The 18,395-nt window shown below is 48.6% G+C and overlaps 3 protein-coding genes across 5 annotated transcripts in view; 1 reads left to right on the plus strand and 2 right to left on the minus strand.

The window, feature by feature from the left end:
- ADAMTSL5 (ADAMTS like 5) overlaps nt 1–1,461 on the minus strand; it is a 34,027-nt gene extending 32,566 nt beyond the window's left edge. Inside the window, exon 1 of one of the 2 annotated variants that reach the window (XM_079960705.1) lies at nt 1,443–1,461. The gene's annotated coding sequence lies outside the window, so the exon portion shown is untranslated. The remainder of the gene's footprint in view (nt 1–1,442) is intronic. The other variant, XM_079960707.1, reaches the window with a different exon arrangement.
- Nucleotides 1–18,395, minus strand: part of THOP1 (thimet oligopeptidase 1) — a 285,623-nt gene that overhangs the window by 233,549 nt on the left and 33,679 nt on the right. The gene's annotated exons all lie outside the window — the stretch shown is intronic.
- The window catches only part of LOC307207022 (serine/threonine-protein kinase PLK2-like), a 29,590-nt gene continuing 13,406 nt past the window's right edge, over nt 2,212–18,395 (plus strand). Inside the window, exons 1-2 of one of the 2 annotated variants that reach the window (XM_079960669.1) lie at nt 2,212–2,373; nt 17,976–18,083. Coding sequence is in view for 1 of the 2 variants with exons in the window: in XM_079960668.1 (XP_079816794.1) it covers nt 15,809–15,922; nt 17,976–18,083 (222 nt within the window). In the remaining variant the exon portion in view is untranslated. Of the gene's footprint in view, nt 2,374–15,768; nt 15,923–17,975; nt 18,084–18,395 lie in introns of those variants that run through there. The other variant, XM_079960668.1, reaches the window with a different exon arrangement.

Here is an 18,395-nt window from a genome sequence, read left to right on the forward strand (position 1 = left end):
AAAAAACAATTTTGGAAAAACTTTAAAAAGTATGAGAACTCACATTAGGTAGTCAAAAAATAGTAATTTAAACAAAATGCTTATAAAAAATAAGATAATTACTTAACGTTTAGCGTCTATTGCACATTATATCCATTGAAGTCAATAGAAAAAGTATGAAGAGATGGTGTTCGAGATGTGCCCTTTGAGAAATTTGGTTTTGGCAACTGCAAAACAACATCCTTGAAATCAGCTCATGCCTTATCTTCTACAATGGGGAAGACAAACATACAAAATCCTGTTACAGGTAGGTAGCCATGTTGGTCTGCAGTAGTCAAAACAGAATAAAAAAATTCCTTCCAGTAGCACCTTAAAAAGGTAAAGGGACCCCTGGCCATTAGGTCCAGTCGTGACCGACTCTGGGGTTGCAGCACTCATCTTGCTTTATTGGCCGAGGGAGCCGGCGTACAGCTTCCGGGTCATGTGGCCAGCAGGACTCTGGCGAACCAGAGCAGCGCACGGAAACGCCGTTTACCTTCCCGCACTTTGACGTGCTTTTGAACTGCTAGGTTGGCAGGAGCAGGGACCGAGCAACGGGAGCTCACCCCGTCGCGGGGATTCGAACCGCCGACCTTCTGATCAGCAAGTCCTAGGCTCTGTGGTTTAACCCACAGCACCACCCATGCTGCACCACAAAGTGTGCATGCACACAAAAGCTCATACCAATAACAAACATAGCTGGTCTCTAAGGTGCTACTGGAAGGAATTTTTTTTATTTTCTTTCGAATACAAGATCCTGATTTTTTCCCTGAGATATGACACTTAATTATTGGTCATATTATATTTAGAAACAACAGTTTTTTTTCTTTTCAGATTTAATGAGTAGGAAATCTCCAGCATTTATATTTTCAGGATTGGGAACATCAACATTTACACTAGCAGGGCACTTTTATACATATCAATGTGCCCTGTGTCTTAGTGCATCAAAGTACCCCAACAGACATTTTCAAAAAACTAAAAATTATTAATAAAACCATTGAACTTATTTAAAAATCGTGTGTAATCCTGATTACTGAGTGGAATAACTTACCTTTGGTATTTTTAAATCTTAACTAAACGACGTAAAAGAACGTTGGAGCACTTTTACATTTCACGTAACTTTTTAGTTGGCTGCGCTAAAAACACACCTACTCTTGTCAAACGCCAACAGTTAACTGGTGGGCGGTGCGGTCGCAACTGTTGTACTCACACATGTATAGACACGTTTTAGTGATGTAACGACACAAATAACATTTCTCGAAACTGAAATATTGTTGGTGTATCAATGTGCCCCGCCTCCCCCCTATTTATTCATTGATTGCCAGCCCTTCTCCCTAAAGTCCCAGGACGGGTTGCAACCATCAGAGCACCATGTTTGTAAAAACGTTTATTAAAGTTTATTATTAATTATAATTAGGTGCTACCTTTATTGTCTTCCAAGGCTCTCAAGGTGTATCTGGCTCTCCTCCCCCCACATTTCATCCTCACAACAACCCTGTAAGGTAGGCTAGGCTAAGAGATGAGGACTGACTCCAAGGTCACTCAAGAAGCTTCAGGGCGAAGTGGCAATTCGAACCCTGGTCTCTCTCAGGTCCTAGTCCAGTCCAGCCCACTAACTCTTAGGCTACACCGGCAACTGACAATCACAGAAAGGAGGCGGGTCCTAAAACTACACCTCTCAGGTGCCCGCAAACCCCCCTCACCTCCCAGGCGAGCTTCTGGCGGAGGTTTGGGCGCAGATCCACGCCAGACGTCTCTCCCCCCTCCCCGCTCCCCAAGAATCCTGGGACCCGTAGTTTGCTAAGGACACTGGGAACTTTAGTTCTGCAAGGGGTGGGGGGAACTACAGCTCCCGGGGTTCTTTGGGGGGAAGTCATGCGCCCTGGAGGTTTTTTCCAGGAAGGGGAACTCCGTTTGATTTCAAAGCTTCCCGAAGCTTCGGGGCCAAAGGCCCGCTGCGGGAGAGTTCGAGTTGGTCTCTGTTGTGCTGTTGTGGAATTGTCGTCTTTTCCTTTCCTTTCTTCTCCGGAAGGGAGAGACCTCCGTCCATCGGAGGGTGTTTGTGGGGAAATCGGGACCCCTTCCTCCCCTTGGCAGTCAGAGCAGCTCGAGACAGAAATCCAACAGGTCAAGCCACCTCGGGAAGCTGCGGATTTCTTGCTGCTCTTAAGGTGAAAGGCAGCACCCCCGACTGCGGACCAGAAAGACCCCGAAGTGGAAGAGGCATTTGGGAAGAAGGCGCTGATCCCGGAGGGCAGCGGACGCCACTAGTTTTCACTCCGCCCAGCCTGGAAGGTCCAGAGGACCACCAGGGCGTGCCGGATCGTTGTTCCCCATCGTCTGGTACTCGCACAGGTAGACTGCCCCGGGCATGGAGGTTCTGCTGCCACAGCGGACCTCCGCGTGGCGAGCCCGGCCATTGGATCAGGGGCAAAGGGGGAACCCCCCAAGCAAGAGCCGGGCGCAAGGGCAGCTCTCCCCCCCCCCCCCGCGGCTGCTCTCCAGAAGCATCTCTGCCCTGGGCGCTCGAAGCCCTCGAGAGCCGCCTCCCCTTCCGTGAGTCCGTCTAATCTTTCCTCTTGGAAAGGCACCCAAGTGCGGGAGGGCGGCAGCGTCTCCAAATTTGGTTCCCACCGAGAACCGAAAAGTGCGTCACTCTGCAGCCCATTGACTTTGTTTTGGAAAAGGCTCCCGCTGAGACAGCTTCCAATTTTTTATTTTATTTTTGCCCCAGGCTCAGGACAGAGAAAGAGCGAGCGAGAGAGAGCGCGCACTTCTGTTTTCCAGAGAAGTCTTGGACTCTGTCCTTTGGCACAGGCAGCAGTAGAGGGGGGAGAGATGGACAACAGGCACCCCGCCGTTTGCAGATGGACACTCTGTCTCTCTCTCTCTTTTGGGGTGGGGCGCTCTGGGGAGCACGGAACAAAGAACATTTAAGGGCACGTAGGCTGTCTGTCGCCGAGCAGGCAAGAAATGCAGCCTTAAAAGCCCTTGCAGGACATGTGCGGGGTTTTTAAAAAGTAAAAATAAAAATCAATCAAGGACCAGGCAGACAGAGGTGGAATTGCAACCCCACCCCTGTCCTTTGGCGGTGCTTTGTGCCACCTGGGCACAGGCAGGTTCTGCCCTGTTCCTAGAATCATAGGATTGTTGAGTTGGAAGGGATCCCAAGGGTCATCTAGCCCAACCTGCCCCGCCTCCCGCACAATGCAGGAGTCACAGCTAAAGAATAATCAAATGGCAGAGTTGGGTTACTGGCTTTCCTCAGACAGTATGGCAAATGGGTTTATGAGGTTCTTATTTTTATTATGCATTTTGTGTTTTTTATGTATTGTGATTTTATAATGGTATCTGGCAGTATACAATTTTTAACAATAACAATGATAATGATAATGATAATAATACAAAAAGAGGGATCCCCCTCAGAATTGGCATGCCGTCAGCTCCTGAAGATACACAAACACACCTGTGTAGAAGCCAGCAGTCACCTGAGCTGAACTTCTTCTTTATTGTTTTAACTGGGTGTTCTTTTTTTTAAAAAAAGTTCTTACTGTCAGAGAGTTCTTGGTATTGAGTTGGAACCTCCTTCCTCATAGCTTGAAGCCATTGGATTGGGTCCTGCCCTCTGGAGCAGGAGGGAACAAGCTTGCTGCCCCTTCCCTGCAACAGCCCTTAAGATATTGGAAGATGGCTATCATATCTCCTCTCAGTCTCCTCTTTTCCAAGCTAAACATATCCAGCTCCTTCAACCGTTCCTCATAAGGCTTGGTTTTCAGACCCTAGTTGCCCTCCTCTGCACATGTTGCAGCTTGTTAACGTCCATCTTAAATTGTGGTGCCCAGAACTTGACGCAGTCTTCCAGGTGTGGTCTGACCAAGGTAGAATAGAGTGGGACTATGACTTCCCTTGATCTGGACACTAGACTTCGGTTGAATAGCATTAGCTTTTTTTGCTGCTGCATCACACTGTTCACTCATGTTGAGATTGTGGTCCACCAAGACCCCTTGATCCTTTTCACATGTACTACTAGTAAGCCAGGTGTCCCACATCCTATGTTTGTGCATCTGGTTCTTCCTGCCTAAGTGCAGAACCTGACATTTGTCCCTATTGAAACACATTTTGTTAGTTTCGGCCCAGTTCTCCAATCTGTTATGGTCATTTTGAATCCTGATTTTGTCTTCAGCAGCATTAGCTCCCCTTCCCAGTTTGGTGTCTGCAGATGACACCAAATGAGAGAGAAGGAAGAGGAGGAGAAGTAGAAAAAGGTGAAAGAAAATACTGGTTTTATAGTTGTTAATTTCCTAGCAGTCATTTCAGCACCTAAATAGCATATAAATCCTTTTGTCTTAGCCTCTGTGTGCTTCCACGTGACGCTTTCCTGGGTTACTCAGGCACTGCACATGTTTGCATAGTTCGTTCAGTGCCTACACATGTCCCTCATCAAAATGCCATCCCATATAATTCCCACCATTTAAGGCAGAATCTCTGTTTCCATGGAAAATCCTGTAAGTTGAGAAAACAAAAACAAGACACACACACACACCCAGTGCAAAAAGCAACCCCAGATTATTATTATTTTAGCACTCTCTCTGTGTGTGATAAGGGGATGGCATTTTGATGAGGACAATATTGTCCACACTGTGCGAGGGGGGGGGCTCTGCCTGCCTGAGCAGGGATGAATTGGCCCCGAAGGGCCATGTGGAGGAGCCCCCAATGATCCCAAAGCAAGGTTTCCCCATTGCAGGTTTCCTTTGCTTGCTTTGAGGAACATCATGTCCTGAGCCAGGACATGAGCTATGTAGCTCAGTGTTGCCCACACAGGCTGGCAGACGCTCCCTAAAGGGCTTTCCAGGCTCAGGGCTCTTCCTTCCTTTCCCAGTCCTGAGAGAATCATGGTATCTTAGCGTTGGAAGGAACCTGGACAAATAGGAGAGGAGACAAGATATAGGAGAGCCCTCTTCCAATACACCCCGGAAATGATCTCTTTCAGCTTCTGCCTTCTGGAAGAAGGTAACAGGGTTATAAAGACTAGGACTAGCCGCCTGAGAAACAGTTTCTATCCAAATGCGATTTTGGTTTTAAACACAGTGTAAGGAGTCTCTATGGGAGTGTATTGTATTTTGAAATTTGGGTTATCAGAGTTTTTAGGGGGCTAACCAGGTTGGGATAGCTGGGGTAGCAGGCTTGTTGGTTTTGAATGTCTTATGTAGATTTTTTTTTTCAATTTCATTATTCTGCATGTGACAATGACAATAAAGATTATCGTATCATAGCATGCGCACAGCCTGACTCACGGGGAGATGTGGCCTCCTCCTCTTCCTCTCCCCTTTTCTCCCTGGGGGTGTGCCTGAAAAGCAAGGGCTGGCAGGCAGAGGGGGGAGCTGGGAGCATCCTGGTTGGATGCCAGTCCCAGGAGGGAGGGCCGTAACTTGACAGAACAGCTGCCAGGTGAGATAACAGCCCCTGCCTTGCAATAAGAGGGATGAAAGGGAACTGGGGGGGGGGCTGATGGCAGCTCCTCGCCTTCACCTGCCTCTGCCAGTTCAGGTGTCCCAGCCAGTCTGTGAGGCAGGAACTGTCCTGGGGGCAACCCCACCGTGATGTTGTGCTGGGGGGGGGGGGCTTGTTAGAGCAAGGAAACATCTGGGGAACTGCTCTTCATACCAAGCCTAACGAGGAGGGAGCCCATGGCAGATGGAAGGCACCCGAGAACACAGAATTCATGAAGAGGGATTTTTCTTTCCATGGCTGTGTGGCCGGCCTCTTTTTGCAAACACATTTAATTTATGTTGCTTTTAACATGCTAGTTTGTCATAGAATCATAGAATGGTGGAGTTAGGAGGGACCCCGAGGGTCATCTAGTTCAACTCCCTGCAATGCAGGAATCTTCGCTAAAGCCTCCAGGACAGAGGGCCACCCAACCTCTGCTTAAAAACCTGCAAGGAAGGAGAGTCCATGAACCGCTTTGAGTTGCTTTTAATTTTTCTCGTGCTATATTCTTTAAGTTCTCATGCTGTAAGAGAAGAACTCCCCTCCCTCCACTTTCTCTGGGCCATGCATAGAATTGCAGAGGAGGAAAGCACCCCAGGGTCATCTAGTCCAACCCCCTGCAGGGGGGAATCTCAACACATTGCTTCTCCCCTGCCTTTTCTCTAAGCTAAGGGGATGCTGCAACTTTTCCTCCTGGGGGCATCTCTCCATCCCCTTGATCATTTTGGGTGACCCATTTTTTAACCTTCCCCCATCTTCACATCTCCTTTTTGACAGGAGGTGACCAGAACGGCACACCATCTTCCAATGGACTATTAGTATAACGGCATCTTGTGACTGCCAGTTCTATTCCTAAGGACCTTCTCTTTCTCTCCCTCTTTTTTTCATGCTGACGGAAGGAGAATCCAGCTCTGCGAACAAGTCACGCTTTCGAGTGCAAAATGCTTCCTTGGCAGTAATTTATGATGACTGCAGGCCACAGGGTGTGGGTTTTTGCCTTCTTTGGTTTGGCCAGTTGGGGGGGCAGTATGTGTGTCCGAGATGAGAGACGTGGTCTCTGTGCATGCCGGACATGTGCAGACGCCCAGGCTCTCCGTCGGGGTGGCGGTACACCTCACAGCTGCCTCGTACCTTGAACTGCCACCCAGTGCTCACACTTCCTATGACCCTCTTTGGGGGCTGTGGCTGGGTGGGGAAGAGGCCTCCCTTCCCAAACAGCTGTGGGGAGGAGGGGGCTGCTTTGGCCGCCTTCCAGAGCTGCAGGGCTCAGTCCCAGCTGTGGTGACATCAGTTCCTGGAGGGGAAACACTCAGGAGAAAGGGGGGGGGGAAGCCTTTGAGCTGCACCCTGTTCAATCAGGCTCCTCCAAGCCCTCAAATGTCTGCATCAATTCACAGGGGGACAATTCCTCCCCTCCTAAAATCCTTCCAGATGTTTTGCAGATGCAGCAGGAGGGATAGATTTGTGGGAAGCAGGCAACCAGTCAGCGAGTTGGAAGGGAACCCCCAGGGTCATCTAGCCTAACCCCCCCAATGTGGGAATCGCAGCTAAAGAACTGCAGAATGGCAGGGTCGGAAGGGTCCCCTGAGGGTCATCTAGCTCAACCCACTGCAATGTGGGACTCAGAGAGGCTCAGCAGGGGACCAAAGGATATGTGTGTTTGTGTAGTGTAGGAAGGAAGGAACACACACCACTTGCAGAACTGCTCTCTCGGCGCTGAAACTGTACGGAAACAGCTGCAGCCGTGATGGGCTCTCCGAAAGGAGGACATTTTGCAGAGATGGTTGGAAGCGATCAAGCAGGCAGTCTTGAGGGCCCTGCCAGGCCCCTGAAGGGAAACACAAACAATGCATTTAGTTTTGGGCAAGTAATAATAGGGTCATAGCATTGGAAGGTAGTCTCACCCCCTGCAAGGCAGGAATCACAGCTGAAGAATGGGTCAGGGAGGGGGAATTTCCCCTTTGGAAAACCCACAACTGCTCATCAGGGACAGCGCTGGGCCCGGTGGGGTAGTTTCCTATGCCTTTCTTCTCCTATAGGATGCTCAGTGCTAGAGATGGAATCACACCTTGTAGGGCTGGATGGGACCCCCAGCCCCCTGCAATGCAGGAAGACCAGCTAAGGAATCCCTGGCAGATGGCCATCCGACCTCCACGGAAAAACCTCCGGTGGGTAACAGAATCATAGAATTGCAGGGTTTTTTTTTTTTTTTTTAAATGATTTTTATTAATTTCCAATTTTTTATCACAAACAAAAGAAAAACAACATAAAAACAAACAAACAACAAACTCATATTTTCTTAACCTTATTCTCATAACCCTCTTTTCCCGGACTTCCCCATACCTTTCCCTTTTTGCATCCTTAGTTTAGTACCATTATTCAGCAATCTATCTTACCCAATTAAATATAAATTTGTCCTCTTTCTCTATTCCACCCTAAATTTTTAAACCCAATTATCGCTGCAATTCTACGTCTTCTTTTCCCTCAGCATTTTAACACTCCTCAGTTTTATAATAATTCTTAAGATACATCTTAAATTTCTTCCAATCTTCTTCCACAGTCTCTCTCTCTTGGTCGCGGATTCTGCCGGTCATTTCTGCCAGTCCCATAAAGTCAATCACTTTCGCCTGCCACTCCTCCAGCGTGGGTAGCTCTTGTGTCTTCCAATACTTTGCTAGAAGAATCCTTGCTGCCGTAGTAGCGTACAAAAAGAAATTCTTATCCTTCTTCGGCACCAACTGGCCGACCATACCCAAGAGAAATGCCTCTGGTTTCTTGTTAAAGGTGCACTTAAGCACTTTCTTAATTTCATTATAAAGCATTTCCCAGAAGGCCTTAATCTTTGGGCAGGTCCACCAAAGGTGGAAAAAGGTACCCTCAGTCTCTTTACATTTCCAGCATTTGTTATTGGGCAAATGGTAAATCTTCGCAAGCTTGACTGGGGTCATGTACCACCTGTAAATCATTTTCATAATGTTTTCTCGTAAGGCATTGCATGCCGTAAATTTAATACCTGTGGTCCATAACTGCTCCCAGTCAGCAAACATAATGTCATGACCTATGTCCTGTGCCCATTTAACCATAGCAGACTTCACTGTCTCATCTATTGTAGTCCACTTCAACAGCAAGTTGTACATTCTCGATAAATTCTTAGTATTGGGTTCTAACAATTCTGTTTCCAATTTCGATTTCTCCACCTGGAAACCAATTTTCCTGTCTTGTTTGAAAGCCTCCATTATTTGAAAATAATGGAGCCAATCTCGTACCTTGGACTTTATTTTCTCATAACTAGAATTGCAGGGTTTGAAGTACTTCCAAGGCTCATCTAGTCTAGCCTCGTGCAATGAAGGACTTGCAGCTCAAGAATCGCTGACAGACGGCCACCCAAGGAAGAAGAGTCCACCACCTTCCAAGGGCGTCCGTTCCTCTGGCAAATGGCTGCTAGCAGCATTTAAATCTGTTGGCTCACATCTTTTCTTCCAGAGCAGCAGAAAACCAGCTTGCTGCATCTTCCACAGGACAGCCCTTCAGATATTTGAAGGTGGCTCCCATTTCTCCTTTCCAAGCTAAGCATCCCCTGTTCCCTCAATTGTTCCTCATAAGGCTCACTTTCCAGACCTGGATGGGCCAGGATGTTGTTGAAAAGATCAACAGCCCCCCCCAAACCCCCCTCAGCCTGCCAAATGCACACAAATAACAATTTGGGACCACTTTTTCCAGACTGTCAACAACATACCTGCTCATTCAGGATGTGCAATTAAAAAGAAGTTTTTCCTTCCTGCTGCAACCAAACCACATTTCTCTGCCTCCCGCACCCCCCAGCTCGAGCTTTTTGCAGAATTTTTGGGAAATGCCCTGGAAACAGCAAGAGAAACTGGCTCAACTCAGTCCTGTGTAACTTCCCCATAGACAAATCAGAAAGAAGGTGCAATAAATTGAGATCTTCCTTTCACCTCCCCATAACTTTCTACAGGCAAATCAGATGGAATCTGATTGTCTGGGGATGGTGAAAACAGAAGCATAGAACTATAGAGTTGGAAGGGACCCTGAGGATCATCCAGTCCAGCCCCTGCAATGCAGGGATTTAGGCAGTAGGGAGATCGGAACTGCAACCTTGGCATTGTCAGCACCACGCTCTAGGTACTATTTCTGACTCTAGGTACTATTTCTGGGTTAGCAAAGTCTGTAACCTGAAGTGTCTGTAACTTGAAGAAGTGTCTGTAACCCAAGGTACCCCTGTATTCATAGAATCATAGAGCCATACAGTTGGAAGCGGCACCCAAGGGTCATCTAGTCCAGCCCCCTGCAATGCAGGAATCTCAGCTGAAGCATCCCTGACAGGTGGCCATCCAAGCTCTGCTTAAAAAGGTTTCTAAGCATTCCTGCAGCAACATTGATGTTCACTGCTCTGCTCTGGTCCCATTCTGATGTTTCCACTGCAGATGCAGCTCTTTCTATGTGCTTCTCTCATTCACTGTTTTTCAGCCACTCACCTCTTTGCGTACTTGGGGGTCCATATTGCCATGTCTAGTGGCACAGAGAAGGCTCTGCCCCTCGTTGGCTGACATCCTGTGTGGGGCACAGACTGCTTCCCAACATGCCTGGGATAGCTCAGTCATCCACCCATTATCCACAGATCTCTGGGAGATTCACGATGGAGATTCCCTATGGTTCGAGTCCCTCATGGGGCAAAAGATTTCTGCAGGGGAATCTCTACACTTCTTTGATTCTATGATCCCAGCAAAGCAGCAGGTGCTTTCGATATTCCTTCGCAGGACACTGGACTGTCTTTTCTGCTTCATGTAACACTTTGAAACTTTGTCTATTGTCTCTGATTTCTATTGGGAGTCTTTTGAATACGAAGCAGAGAAAATTCATAACCAAAGAAATAAACGGTCCACAACTCTGGTTATGCTCTCTATGCAAATGGGTCACCTAGAGTTGGAAGGGACCCTGAGGATCATCCAGTCCAGCCCCTGCAATGCAGGGATTTAGGCAGTAGGGAGATCGGAACTGCAACCTTGGCATTGTCAGCACCACGCTCTAGGTGACTGCACTTGGTGATGGTGGTAACTGTTAACGGGAAAATCCGAGGGCTCCCTTGGGCAAAAACAAAGACTCCAACCAGGATTACTTGTAGCAAAACAGCAGCCTGCAGGCTTGGCCTTTATTGATCTGTTGCAACAGGGTGCTCCTCTCACTTGCAGGAGAGAGGAGGAACCCAGAAAGATGGTGTGCAAGGCCTTATTAAAGACTTTTGAAATTGCCACCCTGTAGATCAAGACCACCCCCAGAAACATCATACATACATCACAGAAAGGAGGGGTGTAACCTAAGACCACCCCTCAGATACATCACAGCTACATCACAGAAAAGACAGTCTAAAACAAAAATTTGAATGTTGTTTATCTCCTGTCTGGCAGGTTCCTTGATTGGATTTCCTGGGTAGCCTGGCCAGTCTTTTGTAATGATAAATACTTAGTTCCTGGGCCAGGTCACAGGCTCACACCCTATTCAAACACAGACATGCCCTTAAGACAGGCTTTGTGAAGGAAAAGACAATGGGGAGGCTTTTCCATTTTGACCTTGCAGAGAAAAGATTTGGTCAGTTTAGGAATCAAAATGGTTCCAGGCTGGCCTTCCTGTGCTGATCTATGTATGTGCTTGGTTGGTACACTTAGGAACATTACTATATATCTAAGACCATAAAGTTCCTATCACATAATGATAATAAAATATATTTTGTGTCCTGCCATCTGACTAGGTTGCCCCAGACACACGGGGACGCCTTTAAAGCACATTCAACCCCTCCTCAGTGAATCCTGGGAACTGAGGGTGCTGGGAGCTGTAGCTCTGTGAAGGGGCAAACTACAGTTCTCAGCATTTTTGGTTGGGGGGGGGTGGAGAGGGAATGTATGATGCGTACACAGCCTGCAAGTGTCCCAGCAAGAAGAGAGTGGGTGGGTCCCTTTCCACTGTCTCCCATCTCTGGTGCTGGGGCGCCCCCTAGAGGCACACAGGCTATACTGGTCTCCCGTCATGGTCATTGGATTTGAGGAGGAGGGCTTTTCCAATCACACACTTAACAGGGGGGTTGGCACTCTTGTGCAAGAACCACTTCCGGGCAGGGGGATGCATCCAAACTGTCACAGGGAAAGGGAAATGAAGAAAAGATCTCCTGGGAAGTATGGGATAACAATTACTCAGTGCAACATCCTCACAAGCAAATCAAGATGAGTCCTCCAGGAGACACCCAAGGAAGGGGCCTGAGGCAAGTCAGACTATGGCTCCTTTGGCATGCCAAGCAGGGCTTCCACGTCACTCGCACACTAACCACCTGGCCTCGGTGCTTAGGGTGGGACCTCAGGTTAAGAACTTAATTCTGAAGGTCCGTTCTTAATCTGGAACTCTTCTTAACTAGAGGTACCTCTTTAGCTAATGGGGCCTCCTGCTGCCGCCGTCGTGCAATTTCTGTTCTCATCCTGAAGCAAAGTTCTTTTTATATATATATATATAAATTTTTATTAAGATTTTAAAGGTTACAGAAAAAAAAGAATAAAAAGAGAACAATTGAAAAAGAAAAAACGAAAAAACAGTACACATACAAAAAAGACATCAAAAAACCGAAAAAAACTTATATATCTGTACTTATTCTTAAGACGCTTCCCCTAGGGTCAAAAAAGATTCCATTCCACGATTTTCCCATCTCTCATTAAAAAAAACAAGAAACATATTATATACACTTTAAATTCCCAATTTTCTTCCACCAGATCCCCTCCCCGGTTTCGGCCCCCAGCAAAAGTCCACCAATCTCGGAAAACCATCAACCCGGAGATCTTAAGTCCAAGGCTCTTAAGTCTCTTTCATGTCCCCTCTGCCGGTCTTTTTGATAGTCTTTGGTGTTGAAAACCAGATCTCGGGGAAGCTCCAACCCAACGGTAATCATATTCCTTCCTGCCAAACTTCCATGGTTAAAAATAGGGCCTATAGGATATTCCAAATCTTGTTTCACGCTCCTTTCAAATCCAAAGGCCCCCGAAACTCCAACCTCCACCTGGCTCAGATTTGTAACCCAAAGGTCATTTGATCTCCACATAGGGTGATCTCTCCATCTTTCATTTTCTAGACCAAGCCAGGCTTCCATCTCCAAAAATTTGCTTCTCCTTGTTGCCCTCATGTAAGGCCTCAAATTGTAGTCCACCATTTGCCTCTGTAGGGTTACGGCTCCCCCTTTCATCACTTTAATCACAACATGATTCTCCTTCTCAAATTTTTCAATTTGTTCAGTTGGAAGAGGTTCCTGTGCCGAGTTCTTATCGAGTTCTTTACTAATACCCACTTTCCCCCCCAAAATTACAACATTAGTAGCCATAACATTTATCTGGTCTTGCAGCTTTCCCAAGAGATAAAATGTCCTGTTCAGTTCACACTCGATTTCCTTCCCAACTGCCATCCTTTAAACAGTCCAAGGTCAAAAACTAGTTTCTCAGGGCTTTTATCTTTAAAAGCCATTTCCCAGCTGCTTCCTTACGATAATATCCCAAAGCTCCCTCTAGAGGGATTCAAGTTCCTTTTCACTCCTTCCAGCACAGACCCAAAGGTCCCATACGTTAAATTGTAACAGTTCCTTCCTTCATTTTAAACGTAAGCTTGTAACAAAAACGGACAGTAGAAACAAAGTCCTTCTTTTGTATCTTGACAGCTAACTTGACAGCTGTCAAATTTATCTATTCACTGTCAGCGGGCTCTCACAGACCACTCCCGGGTTTAGGGAAGTGGCGCTTCAATTCCCGAATTTTAACCTTCTCCTGCAGGCTCCCCTGCTTCCAAAAGAAATATTGATGGTAATTTCAATCAGTGGAATTTAAATCCTTTACATAAAACTCTCCACGACCTTAGTTAACAGGTTCTTTGCTTCAGTTTATTTACAGAAAGGGGAGGCGGACTTCCTGTTTAGACCTTCCCCGATTGGTGCCAATTTAAAAATACTTTAAAAATCCAATTTCCATTCTACTCACGGGTTGTTGTTTGAAATCCAATTGTCCACAAGAAAAAGTCAGCGCTCTCCGGCAACGGCTACGCGGCTTCACGCTGTAAAAATAGCGGTCAATTCAAAACACCGCGCCGCTCACCCCACGTCACTTCAGAACCCCCGAAAAGGGGTTTCCCTGTGGGTGGGGGGGGCGCTCCTGGTGTCAGCCGAATCCCACGTTCCCAGGCTTCATCCGCCTGGGATTTCTGAAGGGTCTCCACCTTCGCCGCCGCAGCACGACCCGAATTCCACGGAGCGGGTTCCTCTCAGTCAGAGGAATGCCGCCATTACCGATGGCGCTAACCCGGAAGTCCCTGAAGCAAAGTTCTTAACCTGAGGTACTATTTCTGGGTTAGCAAAGTCTGTAACCTGAAGTGTCTGTAACTTGAAGAAGTGTCTGTAACCCAAGGTACCCCTGTATTCATAGAATCATAGAGCCATACAGTTGGAAGCGGCACCCAAGGGTCATCTAGTCCAGCCCCCTGCAATGCAGGAATCTCAGCTGAAGCATCCCTGACAGGTGGCCATCCAAGCTCTGCTTAAAAAGGTTTCTAAGCATTCCTGCAGCAACATTGATGTTCACTGCTCTGCTCTGGTCCCATTCTGATGTTTCCACTGCAGATGCAGCTCTTTCTATGTGCTTCTCTCATTCACTGTTTTTCAGCCACTCACCTCTTTGCGTACTTGGGGGTCCATATTGCCATGTCTAGTGGCACAGAGAAGGCTCTGCCCCTCGTTGGCTGACATCCTGTGTGGGGCACAGACTGCTTCCCAACATGCCTGGGATAGCTCAGTCATCCACCCATTATCCACAGATCTCTGGGAGATTCACGATGGATAGCTCAGCCCCTATGGTTCGAGTCCCTCATGGGGCAAAAGATTTCTGCAGGGGAATCTCTACACTTCTTTGATTCTATGATCCCAGCAAAGCAGCAGGTGCTTTCGATATTCCTTCGCAGGACACTGGACTGTCTTTTCTGCTTCATGTAACACTTTGAAACTTTGTCTATTGTCTCTGATTTCTATTGGGAGTCTTTTGAATACGAAGCAGAGAAAATTCATAACCAAAGAAATAAACGGTCCACAACTCTGGTTATGCTCTCTATGTAAATGGGTCTTCTTGGCCATGATTGTCCACTTTAATGCCTAGTTTTAAATAGAATAATAGAATTGCAGAGTTGGAAGGGACCCCCAAGGGTCATCTAGTCCAACGCCCTGAAATGCAGGAATCTCAGCTAATGCATACATGACAGATGGATTGTTTTTGCGTTCTTAGCAGTTTTTAATTGTGGTATAAGATTAAGGAACCTTGGTATCTTTGGTAATCACAACTTTATTGTATTATGGGAAAATCTCAATAAAATAAATCTCACTAGGTAAAAAGAACTTAGGAGACCTTGCAAATGGGGAAAGGTTAACCCACAAGATTTGCATGATGAAAGACTCAGGAGAACCATTTTCTGCAATTGGGTGGGACTTTTAAAATCGTACGTTTCAAACAAGGACCTGCACGGCTCCCAAAACAGAAATACCGTCCTCCTAAATTACGTGTTCGTTTACTATCCTTTTGTAGAATTATTTATCGTAGAAGCATCTCTCTGACGCTCTCCAATCAATAAAGGGTTAACGAAGGAGGGGGCGCAGGTGCCGCATCAGCCACAGGCACCATGTGGGTCCATCAGCACCCCACCCACCCCCCGACAGTTTATGGGGGGAGAAGTCCCACCCAGCCCAGAAGGCGAAACCCCCGCCCACCTCTGGGCAGGCAAACCCTTCAACTCAGACCTGGCGGAACCGACACCTGGCTGGGACGTCGCCTGGGAGACACTGGGGTTCCACTGCCCACGGGTGGGGGGCACCTACCTGGACCTCGCCTGTCCGTGGACTTTCAGGGTGCTGGAGCAGGTGCGCCCACACCCCTTGGACCTAATCCGGATGCTGGAAGTCCGCCGAAGAACCAAGCGCAGCTCTTTAAACCGATTCCTTTCGCTCCAGTTTGCGCTTCGACGTTTCTCCGCCCTCCTCCCGGCCGGCGTCTCGTGCGGGTGCTGCGCCGCTTCTGCTCCGGATCGCGGATCCCCGGCCCTCCAATGGGCAGAGGAGGCTGCCTGGGCAGCAGAGGGCCCCCCTGGCCGGCCCCCCTTTCCCTCCACCCCCAACCCCGCCTTATAAGAGGACCTGGCATCGGCTCCCTCCTGGCCAGAGACTCTAAGGAGCAGCCGGAGGAGTTTGCAAAGAGGAGGGTGGGAGGAGGGTGAGGGGCACCCGATGGGGCGGATGGAGCACCCGGCCTGGAGGAGGGCAGAAGGCGAGAGCCTCAAATACTTCATAGAGGATCCGAGCACGGGGACGCTTTACAAGAGAGGGCAGCTTTTGGGAAAGGTAAATAATTCTATGGTTGCTTTGCAATTTCCTTTCCTTTTCGCTTGCCTTAGGGATTTTGCAACCTCGGTTAAGAATTGCAATTCTAATTTTTTGGTATTTTTAGATGACGTTTGTGGGATTTTCTGCCCTCTTAGCTCGTACACAGGGATGCGTCGGGTGGAAATGGGCCTGTTGGAACAGGCGCAGACAGAGACCCCCCACTTTCAAAGCGGTGTGGGGTGGCGGCAGCAAGAAAGTTTCCTCTCTTTGGGGGGGATTTGCAAGAATGACGGCTCCCCGTTGGGGGAAACTGAGTCACCAGGTGAAGAGGCGAACCAAGTTCACGCAGGAAGAACTCTTGTGGAGAATCAGGCGCCCCCTTTTTCTCTCAGGTTTGAGCACAGGACCCAGGCGTCCGGGTCCTAGATCTGATCTGATTCTGATCTGGTTCCTTCGTCTTCCTCCTTCCACTGGTCTCCCCACGCCGAAGGAGTTCAGGGACCATTTTTGCTAACGGAGTTTGCCCCTTGCGCGTCTGTCTTTGTAGCGCCCGGAGATCTGGGTAGAGCCGCGACGAGGCGGCGCTCTCGGTTTTTCCGGAGCTCCGAGCCCGGGACAGGCTATTTGGGGAACTGCGGGGGTCAGAGGCGCAAAAGACAACTATACCCCTCCAAATCCACAGCAAGGCAATTCTGCTGTCAGGATCAGATCGGTTTTTCTCCCCAAGCACCCGGCAAGCTTCGGAGTCTCACAGAATCCTTCATCATCCAGCTTTGTTTTGCAAATACATGATGAGAAGTGCAGGGGCTACACGTGCTTAATCCGGAGTGGGTCGATGTTTTGCATTTGGGGAGCCGGGACTCCCGCTCCGCCCCCAGCAAGTCACAACACCCACCCACGCCCCCAGGACTCAGGAGTCCTGCGCGTCTGAGCCCCTTTCCCAGCTTGAGCCCAGAGACATCCGGATCGGGGGATTTCCCACCCGCCCCTTTCTCGCTCTGGGTCTGCTCCGCTTTCTCCCGGATGGGGTCGGGCATGCCCGGGCTCGCTACAGGTGGGGGAGAAAGCCCCGCCCACTCGAGGCGCCAGCCAATGGGGGGAGCGGGAGAAGCAGTCTGCTTTGGTTTTTGAGCAGAAGGTGCCCTTTGATCGGGCCGAATCCTGACCCGGAGACGCCAGCGGGGCTTGAACCTGGGTTCTGCTGCGGCCATGCCTCTGGCGCCCTTGTTCCACGGGAGGTGGGGATGTTAAGCCTGGAGAAGAGGAGGCTGAGGGGAGATATCTGCCTCATGGAAGATGGAGCCAGCTCGGAAGAAGGTGGAGGACTCTCCTTCCTGGAAGGTTTTTAAGCAGAGGCTGGGTGGCCTGGATGCTTGAGTTGATATTCCTGCCTTGTGGGGAAGGGGGTTTGAAATAATAATAATAATAATAATAATAATAATAATAATAATAAATTTATTACTTATACCCCGTCCATCTGGCCGGGACTCCCCAGCCACTCTGAGCGGCTCCCAACAGAATATTAAAAACACGATAAAACATCAAACATTAGAAACTTCCCTAAACCTTCAAATGTCTTCCAAAAGTCAGACAGTTCTTTATTTCCTTGACATCTGACCGGAGGGCATTCTACAAGGCGGGCACCACCACCAATAAGGCCTTCAGCCTGGTTCCCTGTAACCTCACTTCTTGCAGGGAAGGAACCGCCAGAAGGCCCTCGGAGGTGGACCTCAAACTATGGGTCTGAATTGATGGCCTCAGAATTTTGGGACCTCAGAGGCCATCCATGTGAGGCAGCAGGACAAGCCTGTGACCAGAGGGAAGCAGCAGCACAAACCTGGCTTAGGAGCCAGGAAATGAATCATAGAATTGTAGAGTTAGGAGGGATCCCGAGGGTCATCTAGTCCAACCCCCTGCAATACAGGATTTGCAACGAATGAAGCTTGTGTCTGCGTGTGTGTTTTAGGGGACACACAGCCCACCCACGCTCCCTGCAACAAATGGAGTTCCACACCTGCCCCGGTTCCTGGCTGACCCCCACCCGCCACCCTCCTCCTCTCTTTCCCCTCAGGGCGCCTTTGGGAGATGCTACAAGTTCACAGACACCTTCACCAACAAGGTCTATGCCGTGAAGGTCGTGCCTCAGTCCCGGGTCTCCAGGCTGGACAACCGAGGGAAGGTGAGCCCAGATATGATTATTGATTATTGTAGTTGGTGCCTTCTTTAGCTGGGTTCCCCTGTGGGAGGAGGACCCTTCTTCCCTCTCCAATGCCATTAAGCACCCCACCTCCCTTTTTTAAATTCGCTGCTAAGAACAGGTTCCTTCATTTGCCCTCCTCCCTCCCCACCATTTTTCCTTTCATGCTATGTTTTCTCGATTGCAAGCCTCTTTTTTGTAGCTGGAGAGTAGGATAAAAATGGTACATGGGTGGCGATGTGGCCTAGGACTTGCCAATCAGAAGGTCAGTGGTTCGAATCCCTGCGAAGGGGT

The sequence above is a fragment of the Podarcis cretensis genome (assembly GCF_951804945.1).
Source record: "Podarcis cretensis genome assembly, chromosome: 18".
Classification (NCBI taxonomy): Eukaryota; Metazoa; Chordata; class Lepidosauria; order Squamata; family Lacertidae; genus Podarcis; species Podarcis cretensis.